Source organism: Aspergillus udagawae, assembly GCF_001078395.1.
Source record: "Aspergillus udagawae IFM 46973 DNA, scaffold_4, whole genome shotgun sequence".
NCBI classification, from domain to species: Eukaryota; Fungi; Ascomycota; class Eurotiomycetes; order Eurotiales; family Aspergillaceae; genus Aspergillus; species Aspergillus udagawae.
Window position 1 is genome coordinate 3962581 of NW_025091267.1, and position 23361 is coordinate 3985941.

Sequence of the window (23361 nt, forward strand, 5' to 3'; positions counted from 1 at the left end):
TTACCAAGAGCCCTAAAATATCAAGTGTCCTCAGCTACTTGCTCAAGCCTTTCCAATAAGGTCTGACTGTTCTGCTCTGGCTCTCCTTCACTGTCAGTTGGGAGCCTCTGTGAAGCAAAGGCCAGAAATAGTGCTTCCCAGTGTCAGTCATTGAACTTGAACAGCAGAGCTCCGTCCGAGTAGACACCGTTATCAAACTGAGGAAGACTGCCCTGGTTCATATGAACATTATGGATTCCCGATCCAAAGGACGAAACAAAAATAAAAGTAGTTTCGGAGTTGTCGATAGCATCATCAAGAATGGGCCTCATCTTGTCTAGGATATCATTGTCACGGCCTGGAATGTCCTGCTTCAAGACCAGGCCAGACCTGAAATCCAGAAGGTCCTCCATGCGATATAAGTCGAGACCGCCTAGATCAGGGTGTTCTGAATGATAGTGCCTGTAACGATAATGGTGGGAATCCTGAATGATTTATATTGAGGAAGGTCTCCTTGAATGCAAGGCCCATTAGCGTAATAACCGCATCCTTGTTGCACACTTGGGTGCCGACAGGGATTGGAGGAAGAACTGGCAATAGGGGAAGATAGTGGCATTCACACTTGGGGTGGTGAGGCATGCGTGGAGGAGTATCAGTTATATCAGGACCGCACTTTTCACATATCTGCTTGCGTCCTGACCAGCAATGTCCACCAGCCCATCACTGCTAAATATTCCGGTGCCTTTCTCTCCCTCAGGACAGTCACTGTTGCAGAAAGGTGTGGTTCCTTCCCAGTTCTTCATGCATCCAGAGTATACAGTCGACACAAACAAAAACAAAAATAAATTCTTCTATATTTTTATAGCGGTAGGTCCGGTATTCAATAATGAATTATGTGAGTTTGACTACAAAGTTATATACTGGAGCATCAGTGTTATAGACATGGTATGAAAGGCAGAAATAGTGTTCATATAAATAGTCCCTACCGCGTAGTATCCATACAGATGCAGAAGTCTCTCATGATTGCTTTAGTTTTAACATAGCTTCACACCTCAATTAACACAAAATATCATTTATAGAATAACCTTTAATGCGTCAATATGATGACTGGATCAAACCCCACCGAGCTCAAATCAGCCACTCCTTGAGCGGCATGCGTAAACAGTAAACAGATGCGCCAGAACATACGATCTGCATTTAACGGTCATTAAATCTTTTCAAACTCAATATGATTACTATTGAGTACCAGTCTTTAACCGATTGCCACCGAGAGTCTCACATAGAGCTAATATCGTGTTCTAGATCCCGCCGTGGCTCTCTAATAAGATGTGAGAATCCTATAGTTCATTAGTCTCTAGATCTGAGAGACTCCTGCACGGGTAAATTGTAAGCCGCAGGTGCTTTCATAGGCTGGCCCGAGCATACAAGGTCGCAGCCAGTTGCGAACTGTGAATGGCTGGTTGCGGAAAGTAATAGTTAACCATGTTCTATGACGCTATGTACCAAAAAAAAAAATAAAATAAAGCTGCCGATATATTAATACTGCGGTCATTGAAACCACATTACAATCCTGGAGGGACGACTTCAATCTGATCTATGATCTGTGATCTAAGACTGCGCCCTTATTGCAGACTTGAATGCATTGTCCGAAGAGTATCACAATTAGCGTAGTGATGAATTTCTTAGGGGTGGAATCGAATAAGAATTTCCCTCATTCGAATTTGAAAGTCGAAAACGGTTGGGAAGGACTTATTCATATTTAAACACTTAAAATATTCAAAAATCATTCAGAAATCTATCAAGAAAATCTAGTTATGTAATCTAATTCACTGATGCCCCTACAGTTTCTAGTATGGCTTATTGATATTCTTTGTTTACAACATCATCCTCATAGATAGAGACCCAAGGACACCCAGCCAATGTTTTATTAAAATAGATGAGAGCAGTATCCCTTTCATATCTATAATAGATAATAGTTTACCTTCTTTTCTCAGCCGCTCTCAGCAAACACAGAGGATTAATTAGAGTTGCATTCAGCCCAAGTTCAGGCGAGTCCAACACCAGTTGGAACCAAACCGCTGCGGTTTTGAGTCCAGATTTTTTTCATCTGTCCGGAGCGGTTACAGTTGATTGCAAAAACGGCGCCCGGGTCTTATACTCCTGAACTATTTTCCACACCCCAATGCCAAGATCTGTTAAACTACTTTTGTAATAAGGATGTATGTTTTTACCATTATAATTTACAGTACCTTGTACTAGCTATACAAATACCCTCCCCACCTCAAGCCTTAATATTTCTCCCGAACCTTGCGGGTGATCATCCCGCGGAACCCGGTCGATCACCCTTGGGGGACGGACGGAGATGGCGCCAAACCTTGGATGATGAGATTGTATTTCCGCATTCGGCATTAATCGTGCATCTGCATGCTAGATGCCCCACCTGCACCGGACTGACAACCACACGGGGTCCTCGGGCGCCGGCAAGGCGTGGTGCGGGTCTACACCGTTCGGACGCCTGAGAGGTCCGCTCCACTGTTTACAGTACAGGTGGCCGTTTGGTGTTTCCGTGCCCGTACCCGGTTGCATCCAGTTGTATCACGATTAGAGATCGCGTAGCTGAGGGAAGACGGTATGACGTTTAATTCGAACTGATGGAGGGCTGTGTTGGATAGGGGTGCAAATGGCGGGTGGATGGATTGGGTATATAAACCCTGCGTCGGCAGTTGTTCATAGAACAGCCATCCATCAATACCACCATCAACTATAGCTACACAAACATCCAACTCAACTACAACCACCAACCACAACAACAACACTACAACATCTAACATGACCATCTACGATACCATTGTCATCGGCGCCGGCATGGCCGGCCTCACTGCCGCCCGCGATCTCTCCACCCGCGGCCACTCGGTCCTCCTCCTCGAGGCCCGCGACCGCATCGGCGGCCGCACCTACACCACCGACGCCTTTGGTGGGCAGTTCGACCTTGGCGGCGGCTACGTGCACTGGACCCAGCCCGCCGTCTGGTCCGAGCTCGAGCGCCACGGCCTCGCGCGCCTCGAGCCTCCCCTGGAGTCTGAAGTCTACTACCAGCTCGCAGATGGTAAAGTCCATACGAGCGAAATCGAGAAGACGTATGGACTCGTGGGGAAGCTGTTTGAGGACGCGCGCAAGAGGTTCCCGCTGCCGTGGGACGTGACGGCGGTGGATAACAGCGACATCAACATGGAGACGATGGAGGAGAGGATCGAGGCGATGGGGCTGTCGAAGCATGATGTGGATCTAATCAAGGGTGCGCTGAGCGGGCTTAGCCATGATTATAAGAAGCAAGGGTCCACGCAGCTGTTGTTTGCGACGGCGAGTAACTTTGGGAGCTATGCCGCGGAGCTGGAGACGGCCTCGTCGTGGTGCATCCCCGGCGGCATGACGAAGCTGAGCGAGGCCATCCAGAGCAGCTCCAAAGCCGAGGTGCGACTCAACACGCCCGTCGCCAAGATTGCCGACAGCGGCAGGGGCGTCACCGTCACCACATGCGCCGGCGAGGCGATCCAGTCCAAGACCGTCGTCGTCGCCGTGCCCCTCAACACCATGCGCCTCTTGGACATCTCCCCTGCCCTGCCAGAACCCGTACAGGCCATGTTCAAGACCGGCAATCCCGTCCGCGGCTCCAAGCTGTGGGTGCGCGTCCGCGGACACATCACACCCTTCTCCGCCCTCGCCCCCCCCGGTGAGCACCCCTTGAATGGCATGCGCGTCGAGAAGCGCTGGGGCGACAACACCATAATCCTGTGCATGATTTCCCAGTCCGACGGCATCAAGCACGATGACATCCCTGCCGTCCAGACCGCTTTGAGAAAGTTCGTCCCCGATTTGGAGGTCATTGACACGGCGTGGCACGACTGGAACGCGGATGAGTTCTCGCGGGGCGGGTGGATGATGCACGCACCGCGGCACTTTCTCGACGGCGCCGTCGAGATCCGCAAGGGCTATGGAAGAATGAGCTTCGCGGGGGCGGACATTGCGGCCATGGGCCCCTGTACGATTGACGGCGCTATGAGCTCGGGCGCCGCGGCGGCGCGTCAGGTGGAAAAGATTCTGGAGGGGAAGCAGTGACGAAGCACAATGGTACCTGGATGGCTGCTGTACTGGATTGGGCTCGGGGATTATTGGGATATAGAGATGTATATCTGGACATTTAGACCTATAGATTACTCCACTTAAAGACTTGCAATAATTACTTTATCTTCATTAATTATCAATTAATTCTCCTTGCCTCTTGCACCCAGTAATACTTTTAAGTATCGTCCGGCTTCACGCGCCGATTATGGTTTACTTTCTGACGCAGGACGCGTTCAGCCTTCTGTTTAATTTGCTCCCAGTATAAACTGGGACTTGAAACTAGGTCTTGTTCTGTATCCTTTGCTAGGACCTGGTTGTTAAGAGTCACCCTCCACTCAATCACATACGGCATATAAGTCGGGTGCTCATCATCTGTTGCTCCATTATCCAATTCAAGATTGTCAAGGAAGCGTAGTCTACTAGGTTGGGATTAAGGCAGGGGCGTGGAACGTTCACCAAACAGATGGCTGGGTGATAGGCTATATTCAGATGGCGTATGCTCACGGCCGAAGTCGCCGGGGGTAGGGGCATACGAAGGAGATTACTCCCAAGTACCAGCTTGAGAGGCAATGTACTTGTTGAGAGGGCTGGACCTCACCTCACTAAGGCAAAAGATGCCGCCGAGGAGCCTAATAGTAGCATCGCAAAATGTTAGCTTTCGGTTAGTGGGCTCGTCTTATAATGAAATGAAAACTAATGCTAACAGGCTGAAAAGAATAATGAGCAGTGTCATTTATGTTGTTCCACTTAACTCCTGCATAGCCTTGCAGTAAGCACCTAAACGATAGGATGCCGCAATAGGAACAGGAAAGGTGACTGTTTACGACTTGCCAGAATTGCCAGGCAGCTCGTGTCTGTTTGTCTGGTTTGCATCGACGCTTCCAGACATCCAGGCACCCGCAATCACCGTACAAGTGTTGTACAAAAGCTCTAATACGGCCCGATGTATTTTACATCTCAATACAGGTTTTAACATGTTTCCGGGATATTATTAATCCCCAAGCTTGCCTAATATAGCCTAGTTTGATCCACACTGGGGTATGAAAATTAGTGAGAGAGTATAAGACCTGGGCTCCATTTTCGCAAACTGTATGTTTTGACCCCAAAAAGGTGTTGTGGCTTCCTCCCGAGTGTCGTCCAGATTCTTTGGGAACAATCAGATTACCCTTGTTTCTCAGACTAAGGCACGCACTGTCATCCAGGTGATCTAAAATAACAAACCCTCTGAAGTCGCAGTATAATCGTTATATCCCTTTTCGGTGCCATAGAGACTTCAGATCCGCTCTGAACGCATCTGCAACAGCAAAACCCCTCGTCGAAATCTCTTGAAGCATTGCACCAATTGACTTTGCCTCTCCAGCTGTAGTTACTCTTGCGCCTGCTACTCTCAAGGGGAAAAAAAACAACACGGCTGCCAAATTTGTGGTATTCAACGCCATCTCAGTCATTCGTAGAATCGCATCGACGTGATTCTGAACAACAGCCTGTACGATTGTGGGCGTGGGTATTTCGTTGAATTGAGGGCGGTAGTCGAAGATGCCGGACAGGTAGATGGAGATGGCGTGAAAATAGGTTGTTGCGAGAAGGGAGTGCGGATCATGTTCAGGCGTACCCGTGTCGGCCGACCACTTTTGGAAGTTCCCATACCAATCAGTAAGAGCGGACCGGACCACAAAACCTTCATCAGCGAGCTCAAGGAGGGCGTTGTGAAGGAACATGCTTGGATATTTGGAGCCCGGTTTGAGCAGGCCCCATACCCTACGCTGGGTTAACCATGCAATGAGATGTAGAGGGCCTGCGAGTGTACTTGCCGGTGACTTATCGAAGAACATGTGATCATCAGATCGAATAATAGTTCCTTTGGGTGCCACTCGTTGTCGTCATTTTCGTTCTCAATTTTCACCATGAGTGACATCCATTCCGGCTGACAGAGAAAAGTTGGTTCAGAGTATATGAGAGCGCGACAAACCTCGAAGACCCGTACTGTGAGAAAAAATGACCTCCCGGGGCCAGCTATATGAGCCTCTGGACCGCGAAGCTGAAGCATTTTAGACGTGCCGTATAGGAAATGCTTCACCCAGCCTTCTCCAGTCATATCCTGCATGAGCTAATTGAAGAGTTAACCGCCAGCTTCCGCTACACCTTTCGCCAAAGGCACTGTTGACCTACTTCGAACAACCCCAGAAAGAAAGTGGTCCATAGATTGACATCTCGTGGGCCCCGGTTGCTTACAATCTCGTCTTTCAATTGGGCGATCGAGGTGTGGTAGGCCGTTAATGCTCCTACAGACGCATCTTTCCTCCCCAGAGGCATAGTCAGCAGCGGCCTCTTGCTTAGATCAAGTGCACCCAGAGCAATCGATGCCTGATACAGGCTGGGGGACCTCTGGAATTCCGAGATGACAGTACCGAGGTCCAGGGGGCCTCCAAAGTCATTTCTTGCCAGAAAGTCCGAGAAGAAATGTTTTACAAAGAGAGTCGGGCTCCCTTCGGAAACCTTGGGGCAGAGCCTAAGCACAGGAAGAGAAGTTGCCGGCGAGAGACAGTGGGACCTTTTGGATGGCGCGGAGACATTAACAAAGACTAAGCTAGCCTGCGGCTGAATTTCTTGAGGAACGCATTGCTGTTTTCGTTTTATGCAATAACGACAGGGAGGACCACCTTCGCACTACTGAGGGTTAAAATGGAGGGGCATAGGAACAAACAGGATTGCTGATAAATTCCATGAGAAGGGAATACTGACCTTGATTCTGCGTCGAGCGCATGCCGCGCATCTGGTGCGAGCAGTACGCCGATCGAGTGGTCCCAGTATAGCCATGTCTCAAATTACAATTAGAAGTTGAGATATTTGCAGTCGTTCTGGGCAGGAAGTGACCTGAGAATGCCTCGTGACTCTTCATAATTCATACAGAGCGGAAGGTTCGGGGAACAGATCCAGCAAAGAGGTCGTTGCTCCCCATGCCAAGACGTACCCGTATATCCGCCTTTCCCGAAGAGGCAGTATTCGAACGCAGTTAGTTGCTTGGCACAGAAATCAGAGCCTCCGCAGTCATCAACCAAGTGGTGAGCTGAAGACGAGCATATTACACATTCGCGGAATGGATCCATGAGCGCGCTGTATTATTGCCTTGTTAGGTAGTATGAATATCAAGATGACCCAGCTAAGATCAGACCCCACGGGCGCCACAGCGTCCGTGGGACTGACTCCAGAAACTATATAAGACGAAGAGCTTCTCTCTGTTTTCTCTGCTGATAATTAGGTTCTCATTTTCCTTTCATCAAACACAATTCTCCTCTTCTGCCCCTCACTGTTCGCTACGATGTTCAAGCCCTCTGACAAACACCTGCTGCTCGCCGCTCTCGTTACCCAGCTTCTCCCAAGCATCAGCGCGGTGTCCTTCCCTGCCACAGGAGGCCCATACAACACCAGCATCGCAACGACCCAGCTCGTCGACCATCATCGTTTGGATCCCTACGCCGCAACGCCACAGCCACGTACTCTGATGATCTCTCTCTTTCATCCTGTCCCTCCACCAAGCTGTTGCCCCTCCCTGACGTCCTACATGGACCCCATCAGCGCAACATTCGAGGATGAACAGTACGCACAGGCTGGCATCCCAGCCGGCGCCTTCGGCTCACTTACACTTCAAACCTGCATGCCTTGTCCGTCTTCAGGTTCTAGTCGCCGCATCAAAGGGCCAAAATTTCCGCTCATTCTCTTCTCACCTGGCTTGGGAAATTCTCGACTCTTGCACAGTGCTATGGCACAGCAGTGCGTTTTCCCTACCTTCTGTTCGCCATTCATTAGAGCATTAAGTCGACATGTCTTGCTAATTTTTCACTTCCCTGCAGACTGTCCAGCACTGGCTACATCGTCGTAACCATCGACCATCCCTACGACGCAGGCATCGTAACATTCCCCAACAATGCCACAATCCTCGCCGCAAACATTACAACCAATGCCGAAATCATAGCGGACCTGAAAATCCGAGTGAGAGACGTATCCTTCGTCCTCGACCAGCTTCATATCCCATCTGTCATCTCTAGGCTCATCCCACGCCGAATTTGCGGGTTGGATACCTCTAAAGTCGGAATCTACGGTCACTCCCTTGGCGGCGCCACCGCAGCAGAGGCTATGCTTTCTGATCCCCGTCTATTGGGGGGTGTCAATCTGGACGGCACATTTTTCGGCTCTGTTATCGACCGGGGATTGGATAAGCCCTTCATGTTGATGGCGCACGAAGGGAAGAATTTGACAACTGATGTGAGCTGGGGTGCTCTATGGCCGAAGTTGAAGGGTTTTAGGAGAAGATTCATGCTTGGTGGTAGTACGCATGGTACGTTTACGGATTTGGCGGTGGCTGCTGATTTGATTGGTCTCAGAAAGGAATTTCCGGCACAGACGGCCGCATTCTTGGGGAGTATCGATGGGGGAAGAGCCCATCAGGCTATTGCTACTTATACCAGCAGATTCTTTGACTTTGTTTTGAAGGGGAAGAAACGCGAGTTATTAGATCGGTCCAGTATGGAGTTTCCTGAGGTCACTGGAGAAAATTAACTCCAGTACGATACCTAGTTAAGGAAATACTAGGATGCGATAATACATTTATAGCCTGATTCAGAAGCCTTGTTCAATACATATAACAGCAATTGGCGGCTAACACAGACCTGAGTTGGCCCCTCTAAATAAAGAAGTACCAGATAACTCGTCCTGGCCTTTTCAGCCCCCTAATCACATGGTAGAGGCTAGCTCAGATCCCAAGGTACTGACTGACAGCGGACACGGATCCTAGGGTGTAACAAACTGAACCGCCCTGTATGCCGCGAGTAGCCGGCCTCATTTTGGCATTGTCACCTACTTACGGACTCACCGGCCCGGGCGTTATCAAGGTGCTAGTGGCTTTCGCAAGGTTATGGCTAGGAGCATCTAGCGTTGCCACCGCCAGATTTATGGGCTCCTACTCTCTTTTGATCCGATCAATTATTATTAGGCGGGACAACAAGCAAATCCAGGATAAAGCCTATACTCATTGTACACCAGCTTTGACTAATTCGCAAAAAGCATGGATGAACTTTAAGGCTAAATTAGCTGGATTATACCCTATGTCATTAGACATCCGAAAGACGGAATTTGTAGCCAATAGAGCTCTTCTTGGACGAGGTCAAGAAATTGTTGCCTAAATCTCCACACAGCATACTTAAACAGCTGAATTGTAACTAATCCAATTTGTAACTTACCTTATATCGCGAGTGTATCCATCCTGATACCTAGTGCGACGAGTACATTACTACAATCATGTTCTCTTATACCGGTGGTGGCCCTTACTGCTATGCCCACAGCCTGTACATGGTCCTCCTAGCCTCTGGCTACGATGCGCAATCGCTACCTTCGTCAGGCTTCATTGAGTGTCTCACAACAATGCCCTTTGGCAAACAGTTCATTTGCCTTGACACTGGCCCTGTTTCCTATTTCGATAACCCATACACGAATCCTGACGACGGTATCAATGTGGCCCTTAAGACGATGGGCTGGACATGCAATGACCACCGCGGTGACGATGCTGCTTCAGCCCTATTAGCACTGCGTGAAGCAGTCATCCATGGGCCTGTTCTAGCTGGCCCTCTCAATATGGGATACCTCTCTTACAATCCAAATCATACCGCGCTTAATGGAGCCGACCACTTCGTCGTGGTTTTGGGCGTGGACGATGACAAGGGAACGGTGTTGCTACACGACCCAGCGGGATATCCAGCCGTGCTCCTACCACTAGAAGAATTTATTGAGTCGTGGCGTGGTGAAGGTATAGAGTATATCAACCAGCCATTTGTGTTTCGCTCTCACTTTCATCACGTTGAGCATGTTTCCCGGCCAGACATGATTGCGCGCACGATTGGCATACTTCAGGACCAAATTAAAAGCAATGTCATGTTTCCTGGTACATCAGGCGGGGTCTTAGCGCTGCAGTTAACTATTGATGCTGTGAAAAATCTGTTGCCAAGTGTCGTGAATGACCTTGCTGAATTCACTTTCCCACTCGCGGCGAGGCGTTACTTAGATGCGAGGGACTTCCTAGCCGAGGCTGGCCTGGTGGATGCTGCTGCAATCATGGAGCAACAGGCATTGTTGGCTGGAAAGGCACAATACCCGGCTACGCACGGAAATTGGAAGGAGGTTATCCTGGTCCTTGAGAGATGGATGGACCTTGAAGATCAGCTAACAAAGTCCTTCAAGGCCCTGACTTAGCCTGATCCAACTGCGGGCAAGGAGCAGTAATTCTACTATCATAGTGGATCTATTATATAAAAAATTATCATATTATCATTCTTACTAAGGTCCTGTATATATATGTGGGCCTGCTCTGGATTAGCTTGTGGTTGGTATGATTATTGTTCTCGTACGTACTTCTTCTGTGGCGCCACTCGTCAGTAGTTGGTAGCCGGCGCAAATGGAGGCGATCATTGGGAATAAAGGTGAGGTTTTATTGCAGAGAATGACCCCGGAGGCTCGTTAGTACGATGGGTGGTCAACGACGTCGTTGAGTACTCACCTCCAGTCGAAGCCAGAGCCTTGCTGCACACATGAACTCGAATGGCAATCTCCTTCTCCAGTCCTAACTGCTGGACCTGCAAACAATTCTATCAGCGAAGGCAAACCCCCAGAGACCCAACAACGGAAAGCTCACCAAGCCACCTCCTCTAGGCCCCAGTACACCTCTACTATGCGCCTCATCAATAACAAACTGCGCATTCCCACTTGGAAACAGCTCCTTGACAAGATCCACCATCTCCATTAGCGGACAAATATCCCCCTCCATACTATATATCGACTCTACGTAGATAAGAACCGACTGCGCCCCCGTAGCAAACCCACCCTCCTCATCCTTAAGCGCAACCAAAACCTCGCTCAAGGAATCCACACTATTATGCTGAAACGCCACCTTCCTCGCCGCAACACTCGTTTTCATCCCCAAATAGTGCTCACATCGAGCTTAATTTCGTAGGAGATGGGGGGGGGTGGGGGGGGGATTAGAGAAGGATAATGTGGTTGTGTTTCACTAGAGGTATATACATCACAATACAGTCAAGGAATAAGCCCAACTTTAGTCCCATTCCTCGAGCAAAGTGTCAACGCTAGGCTCTCCTCCCAAGGCCCTGGATCACGGCTCTCCAGCCTGCGGAATTCCTGCACCATCCGGACAAGGACGTAACTCACTTCAGTCAACGCGTAGCGCTGGCCAATGCAGATTCGTGGTCCGCCATTAAAAGGCAGGTATCCCCAGCACGGCTGTAGCGTGCCATCCTCCCAGCGCTCGGGACGGAATTCCTCCGCATCTGGGCCGTAAAGATCTGCCCGGCGGTGCATGGCGTAGACATTGTAGGCGACAAGGGTCCCTTTAGGGACAAAAACCGGTGAGAGGCCGTCGTTACCCCCACCTAAGGGAAGGACAGTGTCTCGGATTGCTTCGCGATCATTGCGAGGAACAACAGGATGCAGACGGAGGGCTGCAGGATGCAAATCAGTTAGTAGAAGCAACATGGGCAAAGGCAGGGGGGCCAAGCTGTACATACATTCATTCACGCAATATTGAACATACTTCAGCCCACGAAGTTGCTCGTATGTCGGTGGCTGTCCATGCAAGACACTGACTTCATTACGCAGCTTCTTCCAAATCCGTGGGTTCTTTGCAAGAACAAAGAATAGATTGCTAAGGAGACTAGCTGTTGTATCACGCCCGGCCAGGAGGACATTCATCAGCTCATTCAGGATTCGCCGCTGATCAGATGTCCGTGACGCCAGCTCGTGTGAGAAGATACGTTTCTGTTCCCTTTTTTTCTCTATTTCTTCTTCTCCTTCTCCCTTCTTCGTCGCAGCTGCATAAACAGCCTCTTCCACAAACTGCTGTGCAAAGCCCCGGCAAATGCGATTACAGTCGTCAGCCTTTCGATCGCGGTAGAGCGCACTCAACGGGCCCAGCGTGGACCGAGTGAGCGCTGCCTTCTGAGAATAGTGGAAAGCCTCTGCAAAGCCGGGCTCCCCTGTGCTCCTTTTGGACGTGCCAAATTCCCCTGTGCTCTTCTTTTCCTTCAACATGCCGACAGACTGCCCGAACAAGAACTCGGTCGCCGCATCAAGTGTGTACAGAAAGAACAGCCCTTGCAAGTCTACTGTGCTGCTATCCCGCGGAAGCAACACAAGTAAATCTTGGATCAAGCCCTCCAATAACCTCAGATCAGCCACCCGTTCACGGGCAAAACTAGGCCGGATTAGCGCGCGAGAGGAGGCCCAGTGTTCGCCATCTGTAGTAAAGATGCCTTCTCCTAACAGGGGTTTGAATGGCTTGAGCCGGTGGCTGATACCATAGTCCGCAAATCTTAGCGATAGAATTGTTTTGATATTCTCTGGCTCAATTGTCAGGATTGCACTTCGGTGCAACTCCTTGACCCTGAATGTATTGCCATATTCACGGAAAAGCTCGCAGCCTCTCTGGAGAATCCTATGTCCCCTAATTGCGCGGATTGTTCCGGGAATTGTATCAAGGCCGAGGAAGGGGTCTTTGCTCGAGCATCTCGCGACCGGTTGGCATCTGTGGCGTCGTGCAAACTGGCGGCGGGTGAGGAAACGTTGGATAGATAGGCCTGCTATCCCCAGGGCAGCCAAGAGGAGGAGGATTACGAGATTGGGCTGGAGCTCCATTGTGTAGGTCTGTGACAGCTCGAGGTAAGAGGTCAGAGAGAAGTGAAGATCCTTTTCCAGCTTGCTGTGCCGCATTGCTGACATGTGCGGTAGACTGGCTGACATTGCATATGCGAGGTCAGCCATGAGGCCTGTATACGTATCCACATGATATCCCAGTCGATTAGTTTATGTAAGAATTACCATTCAGATAACCAAAACTGTGTGATAAAGACGCCCTTGCTACTATCCACCTAGTACCACCACTGCGCTTGACACCATATCATGGCTCCCAACATCAACAGAGACGACACGCTCCCAAATTGCACACAGGATTTTGTGGCACAGCTCTGTTCGATTCTCGTAGTAAAGCTGTGCTTGTGCTGTCATGGTCATGCCAGCACTGCCACCAACCTCTTCCTGGTGCTTGTAGCTAATAATAGATAATAGCCCCAGAATGCACCCTGCTAGATTGGGTACTCTCCTTTGAGACTAGCCACCCGAAGAAATTGCATGTTTGTTCCTCCGGCGACATCCGTGCGGACCCTGACAGCGCGAAGCACCACAGCCTGCAAACACTGTCTTCACCAGCGGCTAATCTTTGGAGGTCACTTGATATATAGTTCGCCCTACCCAGATTGGTTTATTCCTTGCGAAGAGAATAGCTCAGATCGCCAGTAGGTAGCTGCTCCGTAAAACTTCACCTTACATGGACGCTCGTCAATGTAAACCAGAAGGGCGTGAAGCTTGATTGTGTGGACCAGATAATTCCTTTGTCGGAGTTGCTGCTGGGGTGTGACAACCACCCCGCCACCCCCGCCCACATCAGCAATGGACAACTGCAGCTCCAGTCGTCGCCTTGAGTAACTCAGAGTGCCGCGAGCAAAATAATGGTCTCTTGGACACGACCGGGAAATGGAGGGATATCGTTTCAAACGTAGCAATATGTGGCGTGCCCTGTCACTCCTTCAGTGGTTTTTGATTTCTGGTCCTTCCTGATCTTGTGTCTGGCTGATTCCACGATCTGTTGCCGGTAGCTGACTGGCTGACACCATGTGTCGGGGGGCTGTACAGCAACACCGGCCACTTTCATCCGTCAATACACAAGGCGGCAAAGCCCACACTGTGACTGGCGGGAAATGATACCCTGTCTGTCTGCTCGCAAAGGACTGAGCCTAGAACTGGATACTAGCCTGAATCCGGCAACAGGGAGCGATTATGTTGTTCTTTGGTGTTTGTTCTGGTTTCTCCTTCTGGTTTCTCCTTCTGGGCACTTTGTCGTCCACTGCCAGCTGAAAGCGATCTGGCTGGCTGAGACACTGTGGCAGCTCTAGACTAGGCGATACAAATTATGGTTCGAGTGCACCGCCAGCCAGTTATCATGGCAGGACAATCTTTGGTCGGTGACCATGCCCTTCTTTGACCGAGCCTTCTAGTGACACTATGGTAGGACTTCTAGGACACTTGCGGTCTAGGCTACGTTAGTCGCACCGTACGACAGCGCAGAAAAGTCGTACTTTGGTCGGGAATGGGCGCTTCCGCGATTAAAAGAAGATGGGTAAAAATTAGCGATAAATATCACTTTCAGAAGGGTTTAAAAGGACCCTCGAGTCGCTCACAGGTAAGCTTCCCACGACTTCCAACGACCGCTTTGTTCGAACGTAATATCTTATTGTTATTAAGTGGCATCTGTTACTGCAAAGAGGTATGTTGGGGTTTGCTGAATCTACATACGAATTTAACCTCTCATCTTTTCCACAGCACCATGACCGCTTCCTTTGCCCCTAACCCTAACACCTGGTACCGACTCACAAACGCCTATCTTGGCACCTCCACAGCCCTTGACGTGGAAAACGATGGTTCAGATAACAGAGAAGGGCTCTTAAAAATGGCACCTTCTGGAAATTACAGCGGCCAGTACTGGAGATTCCTTCGCTTGCCGTCTGGGACCTTCAAGCTGTACACAATGTTTCTCGGCGAAAACAGGGTTCTGGACGTGTACGGGGATATTAAAACCAAACCTCACCTAGCAACAAACGGGAATTACTCAGGACAGGAGTGGACAGTCGGGAGTTGGGGTGATGGCACGTGGAAGTTGAGCAACGCATATTCAGGCCCCGGGCTGCATCTTGACACGTATGCGGATACACACGAGCTCTTCTTGGGCGATGGGGATCATACGGGGAAGCATTGGTCAATCACACCTATTGAGAGTGTCTGAACAAGGAGTAATTGAGAATGCTCATGTGCTATCCTGTTCGGTAATAAAACGGCCGAGCGGCAACTACTACTAAAGCGCAATTCTTGAACCATTATAACTCGACCACTGCAAGAGTGTTTTGGCAGCTTTTGATATCCGACGGCTCGAGGTCATATTCAGTCTATATATGCCTAATAAGTTGGTCGACTTTCAGCCTTTTGTTCAAATTCTGCATGTAAAGGGAAAAGCAATGAGTCCAGGTGCCGGTGCTGCTTGGCAGTGTATGCCTTTGGCGACGCTTTCCAACAACCAGGCGATGGGACGACTCATCATAGTATATTCTAACCCCAGGCAAGGGCTGACCAAGCAGCTCCAAATCTGCCAGGAAGGTCGGTCAACAGATGTGGTACTATCTGGAATTTATTTGCTCTGCCCTAGCAAGGATGGCCAACGAATAACCGTCAGAAGAGTTGAAATGGCGCGTAATATTGTTGGTACACGGTAGCTCCCGTTCTTTCTAGCGTGGTTAAACGCTGAGTAAACCTGTTCATAAAATATAAGGAATAGGTGCTGGCTGCCCTTGCCCTGTGAGCCTCGGCCCTGAGAATAGTCCTTCATCTTCTTCTTATGAATCAAGTTGTGCTAAGAAGCCCAGTTATTGCATTACACCATAGACCTAACCTGAAACAGAAATTCTTAGCGGTGAGGTGAAGGTTCAGGATGAGCGGAAGACCGTAACTGATAATAACCCGTTAGAGAGAAGGCTGAATCTTAAGAAACAAAGTCTAACCAAAGTGATTCTGTCTGTAGTTGCACTCGCTATCGTGGGGTATCATCTGTCTACCCCTAGGAATCTCCAATGTCCCTGGGCAAGTGGCTTTCGATACCTCTAGGGCGCACGCGAGTTGCTGGTAGTTCAGTCACAAACAGTAGAGAGATAGAGTTAAACTCAACTGATTAACCCTAATCACCTGCTGATCACCCGCTCACCCCAGATTACCTCCAGGTGGTCGCCGCCTATCCTAAACGGGGCATAGACTATAGTTGGAGTGTACCTTGTGTTTCAGGATGTGGGCTGCATTTACGTTCTAGACTTCAGTTGCGCGGGGAAGATGAGCATGAGAATAATCTTTTGAACAATAAGAGATGCGTGACCTTATCCACACTCGTTGAATCTCTTGACCCATCAAGGACATGGAAAGATGAGACTTTACATGTGAGCAGGAGTCTTGATGGCCTATATTAGTATGTATTTGGATCTCTAATAGGCTCCAGCTCTCCCTGATTAATTGCTTTCACTAATATAACTAACATCCTGTTTGAACTTGCAGTTTCACTAAAAGCACTAAATACAATTCCATCACTAAACCTCAATTTCCGCTACGTTTCCGTCTCTGTAAGGCAGAGCTCATAATCGTATACAAAAGACCCTTGCCAATTCTTGAAGTGGTGGTTCCAATCGTAGTCTGTATGTGCATGCCTAAAACCTGCTTTTCTTTCAACGTATATATCCCAGCGCCACGGATGTCAATGACGTTGCTCAACTACCAAAATAAGCAGTCCTCTACAGGTAAAAGGTCCTGCAAGTCGTCATGTAACGTTAATTTCAACATCAGGGATTTGACCGCCACGGAGCTCGCTGGCGTAGGCCACAATTTTCTCAAAGGCTCTGAGGAAAGCACCCGTCTACAGTGGCACAAATTCAACGCAGGACAATCTCTTTGCTATCTCCTCCATAAGAATGACTGTGCTTGCCTTGTATTCACTGGAGGGTCCTCACAGATGGTGTAGTTATGAATAATCTTTCGAATCAAGGTTGAGGGTCCTGTGAAGGAAACTGATGGCTAGGGATACATGAGCGTTCAGGTCTATGGTGATATAACTTCTCAAGTCATCGTTTTCGGAATGTACTGTATTCTAAAACATTGCGCTCCACACATCAACATAAACTCAATTTAGGGCTACTGGTTCCGTGACATGAGTAATAGGGCATTGGAGTGACAGTATGTGATCAGCTATGCACCGGTTCCGGAAATCTGAGTATTATTAGAATGTCTGTTGCAGCTCTACTTTCAGTTAGCTGAACAAAGGTTGGCTGTGCGGGTTTCAAGTTTCTAAAATGGCATTCCCATCCAGATCCCTGGAGATACTTATGACAGATGCTTTTCAAGACATTACGACATGGTAGCATTTCGTGAGAACACTAAGCATAGAGAGAGAGGAAGAAAGTAGGTACACAGAACACTGTCTCATTAATACCAGTCGCACAGCAACTTAGGACAATCTACACAACCCGTCTCCTAAACTGTTTCTGAATTTCAGGTACATCGCCACTCGACAGTAATAGAATAAAGGTATTAGCACGATAGATACATCAAAAAAGTAGAAAAAAAAAAAAAAAAAAAAAAAGTTCAGATGAAGGGAAATAAACTTCTTTCATAGCGTCTTAGCTATATCTTACCTCTTCGACTCAGCCATGCGACAAGAAGGGATTGTCTCCGTTATGCCAGCACTTAGCAAGCGAATATTCTAAATTCGCCGCTGGAGCGGGGCTGTCTGGGCTTTGGCCGTTTGCAGTACATTTAATAATATGACTTTACACCCTAAGTTTCTCTGGTAAGCACCATATTATTAGTAAATATTTATACAGATTTTAGAAGATCTGAACATGTCTGCATGACCAAGGTGAATACGTCATGGGTCGTAGCTTTATCTGATCCACCAACCCGAAGTGGCAGCGGTAATCATGCGCCATTGTTTAAACATTGTAATTGTAGAGAGACCCACTTGAGGAGTTAAGCTCTGATTTAATGGCTGCTTATTTCGGCTTGGCATTTCTATGGCTCCAGGTGTGTGTAAAGCTGAAATTTAGGAATTTGCGCCATTTTATATGCAATGTGACTGAGCTGCACAGCTCCAGGGCCTACTGAACTCCCCACGAAAGCCATGAGGAGAACTCTGCTTTGTACCGGCCAAGCCAATTCCAAACGGCTGAGTGAGCGGACCTTAATAGATCAGCTGAATTTCTATACCTACCTTAATGTATTGATATCGTGGTTTTTCTCATGGCAGCTTCTATAAGACCTTTCAGAGGTTTGCGGTGAGGGTATATATGGCACGAATATGCATTGCAGCCGTGCTCCGCCACGGTCCCGCTAGTGGCTAATGCTACTTGTGGACGGGAACTGGAATCCTTGACGTCTAGATTGAATGCCGAATCAAAGCTCGTCAAGCTTTCAGTTTATTTAATTTCACGGCTTTACACTTAGACTGTCTAATTCCCACATGACACTTGGTCTGGGCAATTGAGAGTTCTGGAACGGTTTCGGCTCTGTTATCCATCAAGCAGCAGCTTAATTGACTTACTTTGATAGAAACTTAATTCATTTCTTGGTTGTATTAGGGTTTGCGCTCTATTGAAATGGTGGACTGATCATTCCCGGGTCCGAGAAGGATAGTCCAATTAAGACAAAAATGGAACATATACGTCAAATATTGAGCCTCCGAGGTAACCCATAGAACTTCGGCTGCACTAAACCATGAAGATATGGTGTGACTGTGAAGTCGACCACTCTAGATCCCACAGTTTGTAATGATGACGGGATTCGAGAAGAGCTGACACGTAAGTGTCCAGGGATGACCGTCTGTGAAGTCCTTTGCCTGAATGCTGGTCATACCTATAAAGGTTCATCCAGCTCCTCTCCTGAATCCTACATGTCTTCGTATGAGATTAAACTCTGAGACCGATTAAGATTTGAATCACCTTTATCATTGTCGCTTTTTCACGACAAGAATGCCTGTCAAAGACTACGGTGTTTGGAAGGGGGTGCCCGTTCATTACGAGGTTGAAAGCGCTTTGGATGACCCAAGGTCCCCACATCTATCGCTCTACTACCATGATAACCAAGAAATGGAGCCACAATTCGACCTCAAGTATCGTCATAAACACAAACACAAACCTCCAAATAAAACCAAGCCGAAGGAAATCCCTGGGCTCTTCCGCGCTGCGATCAACATCAAATCTATTGATCGGGACAGTCGACTTGCTTATTGGGTGAATTATAAAACAGCTGAGCACAAAATGGTTCAAAACCTAGCCAACCTGGATTTCGGCTTTCACCCTCTCGAGGAACTTGATGGCCAAGGGCTAGACTATATCCGATCTGGCCTGTTTGATACTAAGAGTGGTCGCGTTCTTCCCCATGACATTCCCGGTCCAAACAATGATATGATTGATGTCTTGGTGCCTGAAGTAAAGCAATCAATTGAGAAACGGGCAGAAGTTTACATTTTTGGCGCCTGTTTCAATACAAGAAACGGAATGCACGATGTGCATATGAACCAGGGCAACATAGGGAAATTCCGTCACGATGATGGAGTTTTCCAGGATGGAGGCCTTCTCATCCATTATAAGGACACTGGTCAATGGACTGGGGTTTTTCTCGCTTTTGCATCACAAGCTGTGCACACTGACAACGAAACCGGTCATGCTATACCGCCATTGACATGGGGTGAATTCCTACCCAAAGAACTCACTGAGAATTCAGTGGGTATCAAGGAAGCATTTATCAAAAAACAAAAATCAGTCAGTCTTGCGAACTTTACAAGCCACAAGGTATCCCTGGCATCGTGGAAACTCTATAACTCAGCTGGTCAGGCTCAAGAGCTTCCTGGTGATGCAGCTTTGAACTCCATGGCTACCAGAAGCTTTGAAGTACCAAATCTCCCTCTCTCAAGTGATGGTGACATTATCACTCTTCTTAATGAGCAAGGGTTGAAGGTGGATGGCGTGAGTTATAACTCTCAGCAAGGAAAGTTAGAAGGTAAACCGATTGTTTTTGCACACTAGTCTTAGCCAACCAGGAAGGTTTTTGCTGCCAAGTGTCATTTCTTGAAATCACAGACGCTGCGTTGCACCAAAAACAAAGTCGAAGAAAGGGATCCAGCAAGAAAAGTCAACAAAACAAACCAGGGCAACAGCCATTTTTTTTTCTTTTTTTTCCCCTTTTCTGACTTGCCTATCATTCTGTATCTATTATGTCTGATTTCTGGGCAACTCATGATGTGTTAAAAGTTAAAAGTTGCGCAAACACGAAAAATGAAGGGAAACTTGTCGGTGAGAACCATGGATCCGACCGCCATGGGTGATTGTCGATTAACATGGATCTGACCGCCATGGATGATCGTCGATTATAACCATGGATCTGATCACCATGGATGATCATCGATCATAACGATCGCAAAATAATGATCTAAGATCATTAGTCTATTGAGGTCATTAGCCTTTGAGATCATATAAAATCCTAGAGGCATATGCCAAAGGGAATTATCTATATTCTCCCTTAAGATCATCCCATAGCTAGTTTAAGGAATTTACAAAGAAATTAAGAAAAATATTCTCAGTCACTCTATTTTATATTCTTTCCTCCTACCTAGGCAAGCTAACTTCCTTTTATCACCAATAAATCTGCTGCTCTAAATTATTGATGCTTACTCTAGTAGACTACAAGGTTATGAAGTGTATTAGGGTTTAAATGATTACAACCACTTCTTATTTCCTGGGAGATCAAATATGAGAGGAAATGTGTTGACAAAAAGCACAAAATCCCGTGAATGTATTACGGCGGAGGAAAATTACAGCACAAATTCCAGTTTATGATGCCTGTGACCTATCACCTCTTTTTGCGTTTGCGGTTATGCTGGTGACCATACGGGTTTTGAGTCGGGTACGAAAGGCCCCGTATTCATCGGACCCATTGGCATTGTCGTATACGATAGGTTCTACTCCATATTTCAAGGACCACTGCTTTTCAGCAAACGGGTCCTGTAGCCCTGAAACCAGGCTGCCTCCCATGATTTTTGGAGCATTACTTATCCCTTGGGGTTGATTTTGGTATGCATGGACAGTGCGCCCAAATAATCCCTGGCTCAGCGCTGTATGCGCAAGTTCCCTGATTGGGTGTGTGATGTATTTTCTTCTTATTCAGAGGTTCTGCTATATCGTTATTTTTGGGGCGATATTTCCACTTTTTGCCAGCCAGATGATTCATGAGCTAGGTGTGGCCTAGGGAACTACCATTTTGGGTGTTATCAGCGCATGCTTGATTCCTGTCCCGAAGATATTTTGTGCTGGGGACATCGCATACGCCCCTGGTCTAGCATGAAGCTCTGAAATTATATGCAACTTGAGGCCATGTCACCTTTCTTGACTTGAGGTGAAAGGCAAATGTGCCATATCCCTAAATTTGCCAATTAACAAATCGCGACTCCTTAAGAAATTGATTCCGTGCACCTTCTCTCCAGTCAATTATTGGGTTTTCGTCCTAATCTACAAATGCTACAGTCTAAAGCGTTCTCCGCCGCTACAATAGCCACTCCCGTTCCAGAATTAACCATGGATAAACATGATCTGGCTGAGGCGCGGTGTCTGATGTGGGGATATGAAGCTAGTTACATATTGCAGCCAATCGGCTTTCGTCATTTCTCATCATTGGAATTCGGCGTCTGGATCAACCATTGGGAGACATCGCTATATCGGCAATTGTAGTGTTATCCCAAACCTGATACCAATCCACGAAGGTGACTGTCGACAACGCAAATAGTGATCATTTCTTATCTCGGCAGGAGCGTCTCGGCGTTTCTGTATCTCGGTGTCTCGGTATCACTAGCAGAATCGTAGAAGTTATTGTTTGCCTTATTATGAGGGCTGGACCTGACTGACGGGTAACCAGGGTGCGTAATCATATTACAACGTGGCTTGGTCTGGCTGTTTACGCAATATCCATCCCCAGTTCTTCATGTTTATCCTGATGGGAAACACGAAATGAGAGCTCCACATTCTAGGCTCACGAAACATCGGCGTGCCGTTCCACTGGCAGCAGGCTATTAAACTCCTCTCAGCATCAAACGCCGAAAGTCCCACCAAACACCGTGTTGTTGGGTTAATTAGGAAGATATATATAATGAGAGCTTACACCGCAACGAAATCCAACTTCTATTTTTGTTTCCGATCAGCCGTCATCACAATGCTTCCTGTCGTCCTATATTCCCATCCTTATGGGCCAAATCCTTGGAAAGTGGCTATCATCATGGAGGAGCTGGGCCTCCCTTATGAAACCCGTTTTGTTAACTTCACCGAGGTCAAGCAAGAACCATACATCAATTTGAACCCCAACGGTCGCCTCCCCGCAATCGAGGACCCGAACAATGCCATCACTTTATTTGAATCTGGCGCCATAGTCGAATACCTCGTTGATAACTACGACCCTGAGAACGCAATTCAGTACATTGACCTCCATCGCAAATATGAAGCCAGAGCATGGCTCCATTTCCAAATGTCTGGCCAAGGCCCGTACTATGGCCAGGCAGGGTGGTTTGCTCGTTTCGCGCCCGAGCGAATTCCGCTCGCCATTGAGCGTTATGGGAATGAGATTCGGCGTGTGACCTCCGTTTTGAACAATGTGTTGAGAAACCGTGAATGGTTGGTGGGTGATAAGTGCACATATGCTGATCTGTCGTTCATGCCCTGGCAGCGGTGGGCGAAGCGCTATGCTACCGACCCCGAGACCCTGGATGAAGAATTTCCTCACGCGGCAGCATGGTTCAAACGGTTGAGCGAGCGTCCTTCGGTTAGGAAGGCATTTGGGGATCAAGATACGGCTATTGAGAAAGCGGAGAAAGAAAAGACTGCTATCTAAAACGGTTGACTGTATAGAATCGTGGAAGGAAAATTAGTCGAGTACTGTTTTGATACTTGGAAGATTTGTCTAGAAAAAAGCACTATCAACATTTGATAGTCAGCCGCAACTACGAATACTAGCAGTGATCAGGCCGTGAATAGAACCTCGTGTTGTACAACTTGGCCATGGATTACTCAACTGCTTTTCGCGCTGATTTTGTAAACGGAGACGAGTTCCGAATTTCAGTTGGGTTCCATTTAGGGAATGTGAATTTAAAATCGGGAAATGAGGTAACAACAGGCCGAATATCTCGTCAGAGGTGCCCAAGCATCTAAATAAGTCTAAAGTTGACTTACTACTTGCAAGGTTTGGGCTTAGGAGCATACCTGAGAATTTTGAAGGCTTGAATTATCTCAAAATGTCCAGGGAAGAGTGGTTTACGAATGCACATTTCTACAAATATTGTCCCCGCGAACCAGCTGCCAACTCCCGTGGAATTCTGGCGCCCTCCCAGAAGGACTTCGGGAAGGAGATATCATAATGTGACAACCTTAGCCGTTAGTTCTCGTAGCCGACGCATATTTATTTGAGAATATACCTCGCGCGCGTAAGTACTTAAAGGCATACCACACGCTCTTGTGACGCACAGGGAAGATGGATAGTACTATAAGGTAGTTGGACTCAATAAGTTGTGTGCGCCAGCAGAGT

At 47.9% G+C, this 23361-nt stretch overlaps 7 protein-coding genes across 7 annotated transcripts; 6 read left to right on the forward strand and 1 right to left on the reverse strand.

The window, feature by feature from the left end:
* Positions 1-2808: 2808 nt before the first annotated feature.
* Positions 2809-4095, forward strand: Aud_006772 (flavin monoamine oxidase family protein; the record flags this gene model as incomplete). Its single annotated transcript, XM_043291669.1, has 1 exon — positions 2809-4095. One exon carries the CDS (start codon positions 2809-2811, stop codon positions 4093-4095), a length of 1287 nt encoding a protein of 428 aa, XP_043147604.1.
* A 3325-nt stretch (positions 4096-7420) lies between these two features.
* On the forward strand, positions 7421-8658 carry Aud_006773 (PAF acetylhydrolase family protein; the record flags this gene model as incomplete). Its single annotated transcript, XM_043291670.1, has 2 exons — positions 7421-7872; positions 7953-8658. The coding sequence occupies 2 exons, from the start codon at positions 7421-7423 to the stop codon at positions 8656-8658; spliced, it is 1158 nt and encodes a 385-aa protein (XP_043147605.1).
* Positions 8659-9396: 738 nt separating this feature from the next.
* Positions 9397-10344, forward strand: Aud_006774 (uncharacterized protein; the record flags this gene model as incomplete). Its single annotated transcript, XM_043291671.1, has 1 exon — positions 9397-10344. The coding sequence occupies one exon, from the start codon at positions 9397-9399 to the stop codon at positions 10342-10344; it is 948 nt and encodes a 315-aa protein (XP_043147606.1).
* An 837-nt stretch (positions 10345-11181) lies between these two features.
* Positions 11182-12870, reverse strand: Aud_006775 (cytochrome P450; the record flags this gene model as incomplete). The annotated part of the gene is made up of 2 exons (XM_043291672.1): positions 11182-11603; positions 11670-12870. The coding sequence occupies 2 exons, from the start codon at positions 12868-12870 to the stop codon at positions 11182-11184; spliced, it is 1623 nt and encodes a 540-aa protein (XP_043147607.1).
* Positions 12871-14539: 1669 nt separating this feature from the next.
* On the forward strand, positions 14540-14995 carry Aud_006776 (RICIN domain-containing protein; the record flags this gene model as incomplete). Its single annotated transcript, XM_043291673.1, has 1 exon — positions 14540-14995. The coding sequence occupies one exon, from the start codon at positions 14540-14542 to the stop codon at positions 14993-14995; it is 456 nt and encodes a 151-aa protein (XP_043147608.1).
* A 3772-nt stretch (positions 14996-18767) lies between these two features.
* On the forward strand, positions 18768-19823 carry Aud_006777 (uncharacterized protein; the record flags this gene model as incomplete). The annotated part of the gene is made up of 1 exon (XM_043291674.1): positions 18768-19823. The coding sequence occupies one exon, from the start codon at positions 18768-18770 to the stop codon at positions 19821-19823; it is 1056 nt and encodes a 351-aa protein (XP_043147609.1).
* Positions 19824-21999: 2176 nt separating this feature from the next.
* On the forward strand, positions 22000-22671 carry Aud_006778 (glutathione S-transferase family protein; the record flags this gene model as incomplete). Its single annotated transcript, XM_043291675.1, has 1 exon — positions 22000-22671. The coding sequence occupies one exon, from the start codon at positions 22000-22002 to the stop codon at positions 22669-22671; it is 672 nt and encodes a 223-aa protein (XP_043147610.1).
* Positions 22672-23361: the final 690 nt, after the last annotated feature.